The sequence below is a fragment of the Pleurodeles waltl genome, chromosome 3_1, assembly GCF_031143425.1.
Source record: "Pleurodeles waltl isolate 20211129_DDA chromosome 3_1, aPleWal1.hap1.20221129, whole genome shotgun sequence".
Classification (NCBI taxonomy): domain Eukaryota; kingdom Metazoa; phylum Chordata; class Amphibia; order Caudata; family Salamandridae; genus Pleurodeles; species Pleurodeles waltl.
In genome coordinates this window covers 95992788-96011121 of record NC_090440.1, presented here as the reverse complement: position 1 = coordinate 96011121, position 18334 = coordinate 95992788, and the positions used below count along the sequence as shown (strand labels likewise).

At 43.4% G+C, this 18334-nt stretch overlaps 1 protein-coding gene across 7 annotated transcripts in view; it reads right to left on the bottom strand.

Moving 5' to 3' along the window:
- The window catches only part of NAV2 (neuron navigator 2), a 523029-nt gene that overhangs the window by 233121 nt on the left and 271574 nt on the right, over positions 1-18334 (bottom strand). For all 7 annotated transcript variants that reach the window (XM_069221928.1, XM_069221926.1, XM_069221921.1 and 4 more), the window contains one exon: positions 6392-7475. In XM_069221928.1, the coding sequence (XP_069078029.1) occupies positions 6392-7475 (1084 nt within the window). The remainder of the gene's footprint in view (positions 1-6391; positions 7476-18334) is intronic.

Below are 18334 nucleotides of genomic sequence, written 5' to 3'. Positions count from 1 at the left end.
GATGATGCATCTGGTGTAAATACATTTACACAACCTTTAAGAGGTTCTCCTATCTAGACGATTCCTCCACTATAAACACATTGCTACATGACCTGTAAGAGGTCCCCCTATTTAGATGATATGTCCACTATAAACACATTGTTACACAACCTGTTAGAAGTCCTCCTATTTAGACGATGCGTCTGGTATAAAACACATTTACAAAACCTGTAAGAGATCCTCCTATTTAGATGACACGTCCACTATTAACACATCGTTACACAACCTGTAAGAGGTCCTCCTATATAGACGATGCATCTGATGTAAACACCTTTACACAACCTTTAAGAGGTTCTCCTATTCAGATTATTCCTCCACTATAACCACATTGTTACATAACCTGTAAGAGTTCTTCCTAGTTAGATGATATGCCTGCTATAAACACATTGTTACAGATCTTCTGTTAAGAGAACCTGTAGACATGATAACATACTTGCCAAAACCACATTTTTACAGTATTTGTGGTGGTCCTTCAAATGCAGGATGACGTGTTTGATAATATTTGTTAGATATCTAATGGTGTCTAAGCCTCCTCTGCATTACAGCATGTCCGATATAAATGCACCAAAAAGAGGGTTCTGGCTTCCTCAAGGCACAATTATAGGTAGTACTATCTACAAGTTACAGTCTGCAGGATTTGTAGAGGCATTTATCACAGAGGTATACGGACTGCGAGGGTTCCGTGAGCCTGACACATCCTCAAACCGGAAGCTGCCGCCTAGTGTGGGTGTACTTATACTGCGAGGACTCAGTCTGCCTGACACTACCTCTAACCAGAGGCTGCCACCTAGTGGGGAGTTATACATACTGGAAGGGGTCAGTCAACCGGACACTTCCTCCAACTGGAAACAGTCTGGTGATGGGCGGGCTTCCTCGTTTTCCCTTTGGCACGTCTACACGCCAAATAGCAATATTTATTCCAAGGGGTTTCTATCACAGACGTCCAGCTTCTCCAGAGTTTCTCAACTCAGCTACTGAGTCATCTGTGGTGATGGGGCAAAGGTGACACTTGCACTGGTGCAATAACAGAGACCTCTTCAACGGAGAGAGCCTCTGGGTAAATATCAATAAATAATCATTAAAAAGAAACAAAAATAATGACTCGTAATTAAAACCAAACAATTGCCAATAGTAATTGTGTAAGTTATAATATCTAACTGTACAAATTAATCTTAGACTATATTTTGGACCAAAAACTGAGATATTGGTCAGTTTTCATATCAAGGTCGCAAAATATTTTAAATTTTCTTTACATTTATTTGTGTGTAAATATTTTTGCTTATTCTTAATTATGCCTATTTGTTTAGTTCTTTTCCCATCTTGACCAACAAGGCATTTGGAGCTAGTCAGAGCACATTGATTAGGATGATGAATATAATGGATTTTAATTATTTTACTGTTACTGTTACCATTTTTGTTTATTCATTTTGTGATATTTTAAATAACTAATATTCCATTCAAATGCGATGCTAAGTAAAAAAACACTTTTGCTTATGGGGATTCATTGGCCAGATGCTGGCCAACAAAAAACAAGCACTGGCAAAACTCAAAGGTCTGGTTTGCAGTTTCAGTTCTGACTAAAACACTAAGAACTGATCAAAGGAAAAAAACAAACATGATCGATTTCTACACACAATGCTTTTATAAAATAAATAAAAAAATAAAAGTGAGATTATTCAGTGTATTTTTTTAGACGTAAATAGTCGGGGCTACTGCTATTATGTGGTATAGGAGGGACAAATTATGTGGCAGGGCTGATTAAATTATGTGTCAAGAAAAGGCAAATTATTTGGCATAATGAGCCAGATTTTTTGATAGTATTATTTCATTTGTTTGTCACTTCTACACTTGTTAACTCTCCGTGAGCATAGATTGCATCTCACTGGTACCAGTTTAACACTTAAATATAGGAATTAGCAACAGAAAAGTTACCAGTCACCCTTTGCAAAGGGCCTTACAATTCACGGCAAAAAGTGGCGCTGTGTTTTTAGTAACTTTTCAACCGTTTGAGCTAGAAACTATTTTTTGTTAAAATCTGTAGATGATGGATTACATGGTAACTGCAGCAAATCCACAAATATGTGAAAAACGCTGTGGCCCCACAATCACAATTCCAGTGGCCCTGAAAATAGTCCATTCTGTACAGTAATGCAAAGTAAAAAGTCAAAATTCTTTATCATCTCAGTCGAACTGGCCATAACAATTAATGAAATATACAATTTAATTTTATATACATTGAATCTAAAATACAATAATTTCATAGGATAACCTCAAAAGTAAAGATAAATTAATTAGTCAATCAACACTAAAAACATGCTGGTAATCAAATCAAAATAACAACATTTATCTTACCACTAAAAGACTCAAATTAAGCCAATTCAACATCTAAAAGACAGACGTTTTGATAATGTGCAAAAATATCATACCGCGAGCACAATGAAAATGTAAACAACCTAAAATCTACAGTACAGATCAAAAGTGCAGAAATATTGGAAATAGGACGGAAGGAAGTAGTACCACATAAGATATTCCAGAAAACGAAGGGGCCTACATTTCAAGACTCTTTTCCCAACCGGTTCTAATCCAACAGCAACACCCAAGATGTATTGCTTATGGGAAAAACAAAATCCTCCCTCTCGCTAACCATGAACCCATCTGCATCCACCATGGACCAGCTTAGGGCCCCTGCCTTGCCCTTGAAAACGTGATTGGTAAATGTCTCTGTCAACACAGAATTCAAATAGAAATAAAAATAAAAGGATAAAGCCAGTACATATGAAGTCATAGCTCATCCACAGTATTACCTACTAAGGATGCTCTTTTTGTAATGCCACTTGCATATTAGTGGGGACCTACTACTAGTATTGAAAGGAAATATAACCGAAGTGTAAAGGTTCAGGCAGCAGGAAGATGACTTTTCCACAAAAGGCTCTTTCTAGTACCAAATTCAAAATCCCATTTCAAGGTCGCCCCTCGTTTAAGCCAGTAAATACGAAGTCATCACTCATCCACCATAGTAGTTACTAAGGCTGCTCTCTTTGTAATAACACTGGCAAATTAGTGGGGACCTACTACTAATGTTGAAGGGAAACATAACAGAAATGTGATGGTTCAAGCAGCAAAACGATCAAATTTCTACAATAGACCCTGTCTAGCACCGGGTTCAAAACTCCCATTACACCTTAAGAAACTTCATGTACCTGCATATAATGACCGAAGGGCTTCTGAGCTTTGTGTTTCCGTGCAAAAAGATGTATTATGAAACAGCCATCATAGCATCTCTTGTGTCCGAATGCATGCACAAAACTTCTGCCTCCTTGCACTTTATGATCCTATACTTTTTAAAAAGTGGACGTAAATAATATTTACGGGGTCAGAGTTTAAAGTGACGCAACAAGATAAAATGAGGTAGTATTTCACAACCACCCACAGCACATGGACAGTAATCAGCTTCCTCCACAGATGATCTTGGCCACCTCTTAGTTACTGTGACCACCAGTAGTACACCCAGAAGGAATTGTAGATAAAGATACCTTTTTTCCACTGGATAAATGTCCTCAATAAAGATGGAAGAATAGTGCTCTTGGTTATATGGCAAGTGGCGTTTTAACAGGGGGACTTGTTGATTATAAACCATTGAATTTTTATAGTCCCAGTACGCCTTTTTGACCACAGCTGGCCTCTGTGATGCTTTCTGGATGAAGCCAAAATTCTTCTAGGACAATATTTACTAGGACTTTTGACAGGTAGATGAATCAAGGCATCTTATGATATTCTTGAGCCTTCATGATGTCTATTAAAACTGCTATATATGGTACAAGTTCCTCTTTAGACCAGATGCAGAACCAGTATTTAATTGATGCTTAAGCAAAGTAGTCTAGGATATTTCCTATATGCAACTCTATTCTCACTGCGTCCGTTGACGTCCCACTACCCAAATTCAGCAGCCATCTTATGAAATTGTTTTCCATGGTTTGTATTACTGGGGTATTTCTCTACCCCCAGATGTCAGCGCCATAAGTGCATGCCGCTCTCGCCTTCATTTTATAAGCCAGTAATGCTGACCTCACAGAATGATTGCCACTGAATTTTGCGAATCTCAGCACTGCCACAGCTTCCTGGGCCAGGGAAGAATTATTTTTGGATAGCTGCAGTAACCACGAAAGCTTTCCATCCATGCGGATGCCTAGGTAATCATATGTGGCTACCTGATCCAAGGATTTATTACAAACCTTGAAAGTAGCTTCCAGCTTCCATTTTTGATTAAGAATCATGTACTTTGTTTTCCCGACTAATAGTCAGTTTTCTGGTGGCACAAAAATGCTCCAACCCTTTCAACAAATGGTGCATTGATATCTCGGTACTAGCCAGCAGCACTGCGTCATCGGCAGTACTGGTGCACTTTCATTGCATAGTTTCGGCACTTCAAGGTTGAGATCCTTCAATGTTTTGACAGCATCATTTATATAGCAATTGAAAAGGGTTGGTGCAAGAACACATCCCTGCTTGACACCTCGCTAGATCGGAGCCAATGCCCATTTTATGTATTTTTTGAAGGAAAGGTAACAATAGGTCTTGCTGACTAAAACAAGAAACACAGGTTTCCTAACTTCAAGTCAACCAGTAGGGCAGGCCACAATCAAGAGATTCTGGAACAGTTTCTCACAGATAAGATGGCATAAGGGGCACAGTACAAGAGCAGTGAGTATCTAGTGGTCCCAAAGTGACAAGTTTAATCACTTACTTAGGGAAAGATCTCAGTTTGCAGAAAGTCAGACCTTCAAAGGGGGGCCACTTCTGATGGCAGGAGAAGGACCCATATACAGGATTATTCATGATGATGTAAAAGGTGAAAGATGTATTCAGCGTGAAGAGAAATACAGGGGTGACAATCAAAAGGATCTTTTTAAAGCCTTTAAATGGTTTTGTCTTTATAACCAATGAATGTACGAGGGTATTCTTCGTGAATGGCCTATAGTATGGGGATCAAAAGGAAAAATGTTGAAGAGAAATTAGTCAGTGGGTGGATGAGGGTATAGGGGGTGGCAGGAGAGCAACCAGAAGAAGCATTCTGAACCCACAGAGCATAGAGAAACTCAGTTTAAAAACTAACTAGTGACAAACCGGAACAAAATAGGAGTTGCGGAAGATCAAAGTGAGTGGATGGTGCGTATAAGGAATTGAAGTTGTTTGGGGAAGGTTGGAAGGGTTGAAGGATCCTTAGGGGAAACCGCTCACTGGTGATGGGAAAAATGGTGATGAGGGGAGCAAGGGTTAGGCTTAGAGGTGTAGTGAGAGGCAGGACCAGGGTTAGAGCGGGCAAGTAGTCTTCCCCACAATGGAACTCATTGCAACAGGTTTGATATAACATTGGAGCTAAGGCTGAGAAACATTTTATTTACTACTACTTCTTTATAACAGGTTCTCCGTTACTAAGTTTCTTTATTAAGCTATTTTGCAAAGTTGCATGACTAGACCTTAGCGACCTCATGCTACGGCAAGGATGCACCGCAGAGGCACATGATCTCACTCACACACTCGGTATTTCGTCTAACTGATACCCCATGTGGCACCATACATACCACTGTTTGTCAATTTTGTACAAACAAAAATGTGAAGAACACCAAAGTCGTGAATCATGCTCTCTTACAGTTAAATAAATTTTACATTCTCTGCAGGGCAAGTTTCTAGAAAAACTTCTTCCCACTGAACCAAAACCTTCAAAGAAGTTTTTTCTTAGTCGAATCTCTGAACCATATCCGAACACGTGGTTTCTTAGCGCTCCAAAATCTGCTTGCCCTTATATTCAGTTCACAGATAAAACATAGAAGTGGACTCATCTCTGGAAAAACTAGACATTGAGTCCTTGAGTGAAGTCATCGCCCCATATATTCCTCCATCAATTTCTAAGGTGCCTCCTGGCTTACGAGTAATGAAGTCCCTACAGAATCTATAGGACCCCCAATGCTGCCAAAGTGTGCACAGAAACATCCTCTGTAACTATCCCAGAAGGCAAGTATCTATGAAAGGCTAAAGGGTTAGGGATTGGTCCATCAGGTTAGATAATGACAAGTAGTGACTTTTCCGAAGAGTACTGAATTTTCAGAAATTTCAGACTTTCAGAAGAACGACTATGTCATGGAATTTCCCATTTTCACTGCAGATTAGTTCACCTGTAGCCAATCAAATGCTAGTGTCAACTGTCCTATATTAGGCAGCCTTCAAAATTCTACAAACTCAAGAGGAACATTTTCTATAATACCCCGTAGAGCCCCATCATTGAATACTGTGCAAACATTTCACAAGAACAGATTACATCATCAAACATGGCGCTCCACCACAAACATCTCACCTGTACATGAACGGTGCAACTGTTGCTGTGTTGGGGTGGTTGTATTGCTGCTGTGGTTGAGGTAGCTGAACACTGACAGTATTACACGCGGTGGTCTGGGTGATACCACTTGTCCCATGGGTGGCCTGGGCAGTGCTACTATTGGAAGGACTGGCCGTACCCCCAATGCCCTTGCCTTCAGACGAGGCTATGCTTGAGGTGGAACTGGAATGCCTGTCGAGCTGGCTTTTTTGGAGCGAGAGGCCTGGGCCAGGCTTGCCACCGCGGCTTCTCTCACCTTCCTTGGCGGGGGCACTTGAGGTTTTCCCTGTAGCGAGCTTCAACCCGGGCTTTGGTATGCCACTGTTTGGAGGGGGTGCTGCCTCCTTCTTGGCATTGCTTAGCTTTCCCCCCTTAGGGATAAAACTGGCGATTTTGGAGGACTTTTTTGGCGTTTCTGATGGGGCCGCGACTGGCTCCTCCTTCGGCTCCTCCTTAATTTCTGGCTTCTCGGTGACGGAGGCCCTCTTGACGTCTTTGCTTTTCTCTTTCTGCTTTTCTTTCTCATTGTACTTAGGGGAACTTTTCTTATTTGTTAATGCCCGGCTAAAAGTCCTCTGTGCAATGCCCTTAAGTGCAATTTTGGGACTACTGGAAAGTGCCCCTGTAGTCTGTGTAGTCCGCATGGCTGCTTCAGCCTCTTCCGTCTCCTCAAAGCTAGGTATGGACTCTAGTCTTTCACAAGCCGCGTCCCGGGACTCTGGGCGGTCCAGGGATGGACCCACCGCTTTGGATGCACCTTTGCTATTAAAGAGTTTCAACTTCTCCAGCATGGACCGTTGGCTGTTGGCCGCTGGCTTGACCGTCTCTGGTGCGGCTTTGGGAGGTTCTGGCACCGGCTGCTTGACCGACAGCATGGAAGAGGTGGCCGTGTGTTTGGCGCTCAGGGACTTGCTGCGCCAGGGCTTGTTGGCAGAGTTAGGTTGGGGGATGGCAGAGGAGTTATTGCCACCAATACTGGTGCTGATGCTGCCCGCAGTGTGAAGGGTGGACAGCGCGCTTTCATTCATTCCCAGCTGCTGGGGGGGCGCGTGGTCTGCTGGCTCTGGGTATAAAAAGAGAAAAACGTGAATCAAAACAAGCTCCAAGAACATGCTTTTTATCCATCTGCGCATGGCCCTTATTTTAAAACTAAAAAAGATGTAAGACTGTCAAATTTGTCTACGTTGTATCTCATTTCATTAACATCTGTCGAAATGAAAATCCCACTGAAGTACAGATAGCATTATTAGGCCACCAGTAGCGACGACAATAGCACATCAGAGGGAGAAACCCTCTCACGTTGGTTGAGTAATATTTATTGGTAGGCTTTGGGGGAAAAATTTAGATTTTCTGAACTTTTTGTTGCTCTGTATGTCAGTGGAGCTGGGCACAGCCAGTCAAAAAGTATGTGGCTGGAGAAGAGTCCGACATAGTTCTTGCTAATTATGACAAATAATTTATTTAGATGTCTATTACCACTTCGCAGGCTTGGGGAACAGCTTGCCACAACTAAGAGGTGACTCCCCAGAAGGAGTGACTGATGCCACTGAAAGGCGAGAGGGCAGAGTCAGTTATAATCACCAGGATTTAGCAACACGCATATCTGGCTCTGTCATGACGTACCACCAACTAGAAATTGAATCGGAGCCTAATTTAGAGTTCGTCAGACATGTTATTCCATCATGACATGGCGGATATCCTGACCGCCTTATTACAAGTACATTGAATCCTATGGCACTGGTAATAAGGCGGATGGGATGTTTGCAGTTTTGCAGTGAAGTGACCCATTGGCCAAATTCTACATTAGACCCCTGGTACCAGGCCTGGAGATCTTTCAGCTGCATCAACATGTCAAGAGCTTTGCTTCTGATGAGGTCAACACATGCCTTGACTCCACAGGGAGTACTTTGTGGTCCAGTGGTTGCACATGCAAAGGCCAGAGAAGCTATCAACATATTTCCAAAGGACACGGTACCCCGGGAGCAATCAGATCTATTTCTGCTTTTGATCTCAGAGGTGTTTTGTCTCCTCCATTTCTATGTTTACTCCACACTCTCCCAAACTCACCTGCTACAAAGGAAGAATTAAACAATGAATACAAATTTTCCATTTTTGTTGTACAGCCACACAACAAAAGAATCTTGTGGATCATGATATGACAGTGAATCTATCAATGGTGATCATTTTTTTATATATGGGCACTGGAATATGTAATTGGTTCTCACATTGATGGTGACTCTTGAAGCCCCATTGGCTCTCACAGTGATTGTGACTCTTGAAGCCCCATTGGCTCTCACAGTGATGGAGGCTCCTGAAACCCGATTGGCTCTCACAGTGATGGTGACGCCTACAGCCCATCCTACTCTCAGAATTGAAACTGAAAGTCACAGTGCACTGATACCTGACTTTCTCCAGGAGGCCCATCGAGATAATACAAAACTGGTCAATTCTGAACCAAGACTTTGTCACAAATACACACTCACTATAACAGCAAGCATACGTGTATAATGACTTATCAAAGCGTATACAGCTCTGCAGTGGGCTGATGCCAAAATAGGTCTCAAAATATCTAATGAATTTGTGCTTTGTTGTTAAAAAAATCAAAATGCGTGCGTCAATGTTTTTTTAAAGGCTCACACTGCGCAAACTGCCTTCTACGAATCAAAACAGACTTCTGCTGAGTTTGTCATCACGTGAAAGCTCGTGAGAGGACGCCCGCTACATTAAAAACCGTCCTTTCCTAAAGCCTGATGGGTGCAGGACGCGCCGTGTGCCTTTAGAGACACAGGTTGCTCGGAGTTTTCAGTTTGCGGGATGCTCACCGAACATTTGTGGATATCGCGCATGGCCAACCCTCCATCAACCCCCGTAGCCATATTTCAGTTTTGGAATGTGTGAGTAGCCTCATTAATAAAGACAAAATGGAAGCATTGGTATTATAAACAAGAAATAAATCTACACATACACACATCCTCAATTCTATAGGCATAATGTACACAATCTCTTTTCTGAGGCAGACAAGAAAAGTTATCCCGAGACAGTGGCGTAACAAAGGCCCTCTCGTTGCTGGGCCCCCCCGAGCTCCAGAGGGCCCTCTCTGCACAGTACCCTGGCCAGACAGCCCCTGAGTGAGTTCGGAGGGGGGGCCTTCGTGCACTTTGCGGGGGGTTGGGGGGGTGGACTCAGGTTTCGTTACGCTACTGTCCCGAGACTTCGCTGCCACAGGTGACATCGATGTGTTCATCTGTCCAATCAGATTATTGAAAATGTTCCAGTACCTGGGTCAGGCTCTCCCCTGCTGAATCCCGCTCGGTGCCTTTATCTCTTGGGAGATGGAGGGGGGCCCTGCAGCCGCCCCCGGCGTCCCCTCATCTCTCCATCATGTCCAGCTTCCCTGGCCCATCTCGGGCGCCATCACCGGCCCTGCAGCGCCCCCCTGTGGACCACTCTGACTGCGGCAGTGAACAGGGCTCCCGGTTCCCTCCGGACTCCTGCGCGCTCCGAGGGCAGGAGGGTCCCCCGGCACACACCAGAGCAGAGAACGGCAGTGTGGAGGGCGCAGAGACCCTCCGGCTGCCCTCCCTCCTGTCTCCTGGCTCTCCCCCACATCCGAATGCAGAGTTGTGCCCGGCTTGCCCCTCCCCCAGCACAGAGCCCAAGTAAAGCCTAAACCCAGCATGTGGTACCAAACGCAAAGCCCTCCTGTGAACCCAGCGTTCATCCATCTCCGGATTTAGGGGTACCCAAGAACTGTGAATAGGCTGACCAGCTCTTAAAAGAGATTTATGGGCGGGTCAAACGCGGGAACCACACGAGGTAGGGGGAAAAGATGGATGGGGGAGCGGTCATTCACATGCAAATCCCAATTTCCACATCCTGCCTTTTTCCAAAAATAATTTAGACCCAGTGGACTCATAACCGCACCTTGCGCCGCACTATTCCCACATGCCCACCCGCGGTAGCACACGCAGGAGAAAACGTCTGTGGTTGTTCGACAACTTTAAGAGATCACCCCTTCGCCCCACAAAGTATGCATGTGGCATTAGGGGGTTTCCTAATTCAGAGTTTCAAATGGAAAGCGACTGTACCAGTGCTTAATTTGTGCTTGTTGTTTCCGGTGCTGAGCACCGGCACTTATATTTGAGGGCCGGCACTCAGTCTTCTGCCTCAAGCATTTGCTGTGAGCAAAAGACACATTTGGGAAAGACGGAGCATAAAAAACGAAAAAGCGTCACAATGAGAGAAAGTAGAAAGCTGCAAGAGTGAGCTGAAGGGGCAGAGAGTTGCTTTAAATGGATTAAAAAGGTCCGAGATGGCTTCAGGATTACGCTGCCTCAGTATTCTGTGCTCGCACATTTAATTGCAGCAGCCGCGTGTTTAAGAGGAGAGCTTTAGGCACCGGCACCTTTGTATGTACAAATTAAGCACTGGACTGTACAGTACTGAGCATCTGCACTTTGCACTTCTCGGCGCTGCTGCAGTACATTTAATGGCAGATGCTGGTATTTCTTAGGAGCAAAAAGGTGTTCTGGGTAGCGAGCACCTGCACCTCTCTATTTCCGTTTAAAGCGCTGCTTAATACGTTTGCGTTACTTTGAAAACAGGCCTATCTGCAGGTCCTGCCAGTGAAACACTGCCGGGGGAGGGCGTGACTGAGGGTGTGGGGGTGTGGCGTGCAGTTGTGCAAGCAAACAAAAGCGTTTCCTAATGAAACAACTTTTGAATGACAAAGCCTTCAAGCAAGGGATGGAAGCGCTCTTACAAGACACAAATAATTTGCACGCCTATTTCTCATATACCATCACCCATCCCACCGCCAGCCAGTGTGTCCCACAACAGAATAACCACAAACATGACATGAAAACACACATGAAAACCCTGCCCACACAGGCTCAAAACAAAATAGCCTTCCACCCACACAGATCTGTGTGGGTAAGCACCCGAGTGCCACACGCAAGGGTACCAGGCGCTACACAACTGTTACAATACAGTAGCACATTCAACAATGCTTGGGTTCTTCTCCTGACTTCAGCACACCCTTACAAGGTCAGATGGTATTAATGCCTTTAGCTGTGCCACGAAGTAACACATTGAAAACACTCGAGGTGCCAATCGCCTATTTATCATCCGTTGTTACGTTCGGGCTGGGCTGGGTGATCTCTGTGTACATATTTGCTCTGCAGACTTCTGCTTTGCTTACTGAACCTGCATGTGCGTTGCTTTAACTCCTTAGCTGCTGAGGCTTTTCCAGCTGCTCGGCTCAGCCATTTTTAAAAAAAATGTCTGGGGCACTTTGCGCTTAAGCCTTCATAATTTTTTTCCACAAAAGGTATCCAGGCCAAATTTGTGCCCTTTTCCCACCGTTAGACCCGGGTTGCCAGGGTTTGTAGATTGACCCGGAGGGAATAGAAAAAAATAGCCAAAATATAGCAAAATGTTGTTTTCGTTTTTTGGGGAAAAACTGAAAAGAGGTTCTGTACTAAATGAGTATATTTATTTCTAAAATGGAATGTTCGATATGCTGAGATCATTCTTCCCGCCTTGAGGAGCAAGCAAAGTTGTAAAATGAACGTTATTTTTACTGCAGTTTTTTTATTTTTCTTAGTTTTTTTTTTCTTTTTTTTTTTTTGTGGTTTATATATACTGGCAGCTTCTGACAGAAACCGATGTGAAACACCCTGGTAACCCCAGAAAGCTATATATTTCTGAACAGTAGACACACTTCTGAAGTTAGCAAGGGATCATTTGTGAAGATTGTTCATAGCTTTTCCAAATAAACTAAACGTTGAAATTAAAAAAAAAATAAAACAAGCAAGAAAAATAAAATAGGTGACATTTTCATCAGCAGCAATTCACATTAGAAAATCTTATGAATGAAAAATGGGAATGCAGGAAACCTATACATATCTTAAAGGTGCCCAAAATACTGCAATTAGGAATAGTGGTCATTTTAACAACTCTGAATTTGGGTTTGTCTATACTATCATGCGATACAAAGGGCATTTTCCAAACTGTGTTCTTACTCAGACACTTGCTTACGTTTAGTAGTAAAAAATGGTGAGAAAATGTACTTGAAATGAGCAAATATTCTACTATTATTTATTACCACACTTCTCCCAATAAAAATGGTGCACCACTTGGGTGGTTGTGCAGAGAGCCTGAGACAGAAAAGCCCCCAAAAAGCAACATGACGACATCAGAAATGATTCCGTGCAATTTGACCCATTTTGGTGATGTAGGTATTTGCCATATTTGGGGACAAGCTCTGTCACTACACAGAAAATCATACTAAACTTAGAAATCATTGAAAGCTAGACACCCAGAACAGTCCAGAGCGGTGTGACTTGTGTGGATCTCACAACATTCTCTGACTCACAATGCTCCGCAAACCTGAAACTATGGCTAAAATCATGCATTTTCCAAATGTTTCTGTGAGGGGAAAGTTCTGGGATCTGCGTGATCTACAACATTCCTACCAAACAATATTCCCAGACGCGTCCTGATAAAAATAGTACCCAAATTGTGTTGCTGGGCCTATGAGCACAGAAAAGCCCAAACCAAGGACCTTGAAACAACCAAATTAACTTCATATAGTCACAGTTTTCATGTGGGAGGGGGGGACAGCGTCCCTCATGTCCTGAATTTGTTTTTGTGTACCTGTGGAAGTGTGGTGCACATAACAGTAACCAAAGTGGAAGTGGACCACGCCTCCCATTCTAAGTTTCTTTTTTTTTTTTTTATGAAGAAAATACTTCAAGTGCTTGCACCAGAAGGATTTTCTTTAGCAGTTTGCTTGATGAACTCTTTGCGTCAAGCTCAATAAAAAGGTAGTGTGGTTGACGTGTATGGTTGGCATGAATGGGTCCTCAGGTGCATGTAATGGGTTAAAATGATTCTATATTTATAAATATTATTTCATGTTAAGTTGCCTTAAAAAATAAATGCAAGATGAGTTCTATCTGGAGGCTGTGAGGTTAAGACTGAACGCCCCCTCGTACCCCGTAGCAAATGAGAGCCGTCTAAAAGACATGAGAGGTTCAAGGAGCAATGGAGGAGCAGGTGAGGGAGTGGGCGCTATGGAAGCAAAAGAGAGTGAGGCGGGGTGAGGGAGCAATGGAGGCTCTTGAAGCTGGGCCCGTGGAAGGCCACAACACATTACAAAAAAGAAAAACGAGGGAGTGGTGCAGGAAGCAGTGGGGGCGAGAGACAAGCAACGTGGAATGTGGAGGACTGGGAGATTAGGGCTTCGGAAGTGACACTGTGAGGAGAGCTGGAAGACACACACCCTCTCATGCAATGCTGAAAGAAAAAGAAAACAAGCATTTGCAATGCAATGGGTCTCGTGTTTGCTTGAGTTAGAGTTATTGGTGTTGTAAATTCATAACTGGACTTTTCTTGCCATGTAAATTGGTCAACCCTGCCTCATAATTTAGTCTTTTTCTGCCACATAATTCCAGGGTGCCTGCATGTAACTAAAGCACTTCCATTTACCTTCTTCCTCTATCTGCAGCCAAAAATAAAAACATTGCCATTTAGCATCCTCAATTAAATCTGCCATGCTAATTACAACAGAATACCACATTCACCACCCCACCATCAGAGTTGCTGGCTGGCTAACACAATTTCCAAAAAAAAGACAGCCACAGAGTAATGAGAAAAATCAACTAGAAGGGACACCCAAATAGATCACGAGTGTTCAAACAGTCATAGTGTAATAAGGATGTTAAGTTGGCCTGAATCGTGGTCATCGTTGCAATAAGGAGAGATTAATAAAACATATCCAATTATCATATAAAACCAATAAAAACCTTTATAAAAAAAAAACTTTTGGCATTAGACTGTAGTGCTCAGAACAGCCCCTAGAGGACACCACAATGAAAATAGCATTTGTAAGAAATTTGGTCACGTAACCATATAGTTAGACCCTAGAGGACATGACCACATGAAAAGAAAATGACCAAAAGTAATGCAGTATAACCAAATATCTGCCCCGTAGAGGGCATAGTAAATTACACAATTTCAGGGCTAGCAGGCCTACTGCAATACTATTACAAACAAGACTCTTAAAACACAAATTACTCTCAGCTGCAAAACGAGTGTTACAGCCATGAGAGAGGGTAAAAAGACACTGAATGGAGGGTAAAAAGACACTGAATGGTGAGAGCGGTTATTATTTTTGCCCCCCCCCCCAATAACCTACTGTGTGGGTCTAGACAGAAAGAGCAGATCGTGGTGAATGTTTTGAAAATGGTCCCATTATCCTGAGTTATGAACAAAAATGTGTTTTTTAAAAGACTGCCCTGCAAAGTATCATAGGACAACCAAGTGCAGTACATTGACTGTAATGCTCAAAACAGACCCTAGAGGACACCACAATAAAAATATAATTTGTAAGAAACATGGTCATTCAACCATATAAGCCCAAGAGTGCATAACCACATAAAAAATAGAATGGTAGAAAGTAATGCAGTGCAACCATATATTTAGCCCCTAGAGGGCGTAGTGAATTACACATTTTCAGGCCTATTGCAACCCTAAGGTCATTAGAACACAAACTACTCCCAGTTGTAAAACAAAAGTTCCCAGCCATAAGAGAGCTTAGAAAGGGTCTGAATTGTGGAAGGGGTTATTGTTCTAGGGTCCCGACTAATCTAGTGTGGGGGCCCGGAGAGGACCTAAACAGAAAGAGTGTGTCATGCTGAATGTTTCGGTGGTGTTCCATTGTCCTAGGACCACCATAGGCTGAGTTATGGGCAAAAATGTTTTGAAAAAGAATGCTTGCAAAGCATCATGGGGCGACTTTTCCCAATTCGAGTGAATATTGTATTATCGGCTCTCTTGCTGTGCTGGGAGAGCCGCTTTTGCTTTGAGGATTTCTGTTTTATGTAAAGCATTCACCAATTTCAAGTCTTTTAAGGGGAGAACCACAAGAAATTACTCTGATTAGGTAACAATGTGAACAGAGCTCCAATACCGCGGATCGAGTTCACTCTGTTGTGCCTGTTCGTGCTGTGAGCGCCATGCCGGCCATGCAGTCCGAAGGGGAGAGAGACAAAAGAAGGGAAAAAAAATGGTTCGCCCACACTGATGTATACCGGCAACGGTGCAATAATCCATGTAACAGGCCAGGGTGCAAGATGTGACAAAACAGCCTCAAGGCAGGACAAACATACAGCTCTTACCAATGGCATCAAGTGATTTTTGGAAGGCAAGCCCAGGAACAAATGAAAGTGATGGGCGTGAGGTGGGTGTGGTTAAAAGCACACAATACTTACAACATGCCAAAGCGCTTGCACGCTCAACCTAAAAAGGTAGTTCCCTGACTGTGAGCAGTGGAAGAATACAAGTCATCCAGTCTAAAAGATGGTACAGAGGCTATGCTCCAGGTGAAGGATAAACACAAGACAAAGGCAAGCCATCAAATAAGTGGCAAGAAAATGAGAGTGACGATTAAGCCAACCAATGGTAAACAGTGGGCAGGCTCTAAGCCCACTGTAAGATTCTGCTATGGTCCTCAAGAGGTCTTTCACTAACAGACAGCTGAGACATAAACATGGGAGACAAATGCAAGTCTGGCATCATGGGGACGACATCCTTGTAAGTAGATGACCTGGAGACATGACGTCACAATACAAGCAGCCAGGATATGGGACAACTTCTCACACAGGCTCAGGACAACACCCCTGAAGCTTGGGACGGAGATGAGGACTCATTGTTTTTTAAGAAGTATCTCATCAGTTCTTAAGAAGAATGTCATTTATCTTTGATAATTCATATGTCATGCCTTTGAGAACGAGGAAGTTATCTCTCTTTGAAGAGGACATTCCAGCTTCTCGGGCCTAAAATCTCATCATTAATACAACAAACCTTCTGTCCGTTCCACTTACCACAGTATATACGATCCTGGTTCGTTTTACGCCACCCAACCCCGCCCAACTACCTGTATATGTTTCCATAGTCCACTCTAGATAAACACTCCATACATACATCTCCACTGATGGAGCTCTGTACATACGTGTCTTGTTCCACTGATGGAGCTCCGTACATACGTGTCTTGTTCCACTGATGGAGCTCCGTACATACGTGTCTTGTTCCACTGATGGAGCTCTGTACATACGTGTCTTGTTCCACTGATGGAGCTCCGTACATACGTGTCTTGTTCCACTGATGGAGCTCCGTACATACGTGTCTTGTTCCACTGATGGAGCTCCGTACATACGTGTCTTGTTCCACTGATGGAGCTCCGTACATACGTGTTTTGTTCCACTGATGGAGCTACATAATCCGCACACATTCTCGGCACGTAACATCCGGTTTGCAGAATAGACCTGTGCAAGGATGCTCCTCTTTACCCAAAGTCTTTCTGGATTTTAGGAATGTGTTGAAGGGCAGCGAGACAATCCAGCCCTATGCATAAAGCTTCAAGGAGTTTCTGGAGTGCACAGTACACCAACTGAAAGCAGCCAATGAAGAGTTTCTCAGCCAGTACAGGCTGTGTGTTCCCTATCACCTACTGCACCGAGGCAGCCTGCAATTTATTTATTATTCCATCCAGGCACCGGTATGTTTTTTTTTTTCGTAGCCCATTCAGGCAGCCTTTCTGTGCTTCCTGCTCAAGAAGTGCACCCTGCACTGTTTCCTTTCCCCTCTAGGCAGCCTTGCCATGCTTTTATTTCCACCGAGGCATCCTGTATGGGTTTCCAACTTCATTTGTTTGCCTGCACTGGGCTTCCTGTTTAACACGGTATCTGCACTTGTTTCCTGTTGTATCCATGTGTCCGTACAGTATTTCCAGTTTTATCCAGGTTCTTGCACTGTTTTTCCTGTTTTATTCATGTCCCCTTACAGTATTTCCTGTTTCATCTAAGTTCCTGCACTGTGTGTTCCATTTTATCCAGATGCCCGAACAGTCTTTCCTGTTTTATCCAGGTGCCCGTAGAGCATTTCTTGTTTTATCCCGGTGCCTGCATTATGTTTTCTGTTGTATTCATGTGCCTGTAGAGTATTTCCTGTTTTCTCCAGGTGCCTGCACTGTTTTTTATGTGTTATTATTGTGCCCATGCAGTATTTCCTGTATCATTCATGTGTCTGTACAGCATTTCCTGTTTTATCCAGGTGCCTGCACTGTGTGTTCTGTTTTATTCATGTGCCCGCACATCATTCCCTGTTTTGTCCAGGTGCCTGCACTGTGTTTCCTGTTTTATTCATGTGTCTGTGCAGTATTTCCTGTTTCATTTGTGTGCCCGTAAAGTATTTCCTGTTTCACCCAGGTGCCTGCACTGTTTCCTGTGTTATTCAGGTGCCCGTACAGTATTTCCTGTTTTATTCATGTGTCCATTAAGTATTTCCTGTTTTACCCAAGTGTCAGTACAGTATTTCCTGTTTCATCTAAGTGCCTGCACTGTGTTGTCTGTTTTATCCAGGTGTCCGCACAGTATTTCCTGTTTCATCCAGGTGTCCGCACAGTATTTCCTGTTTCATCCAGGTGCCCGCACGGTATTTCCTGTTTCATCCAGGTGCCCGCACGGTATTTCCTGTTTCATCCAGGTGCCCGCACGGTATTTCCTGTTTCATCCAGGTGCCCGCACGGTATTTCCTGTTTTCTCCAGGTGCCTGCACTGTTTTTTATGTGTTATTATTGTGCCCATGCAGTATTTCCTGTATCATTCATGTGTCTGTACAGCATTTCCTGTTTCATCCAGGTGCCCGCACGGTATTTCCTGTTTTCTCCAGCTGCCCGCACCGGTTCCCATTAGATTCTGAACTCTCCAACTCTTCAACGTCAGGCAGAGCACACGCAGGCTTCCCCCTACAAAAAGGTAATATCACACCCATGTGAAGCGTTAGACTTAGATCTGTGAAATTCACTCTCTCTTCAGCTCTTCTCTGCAGTTTATTCAATTTTTCACTGTCTGCACAGAA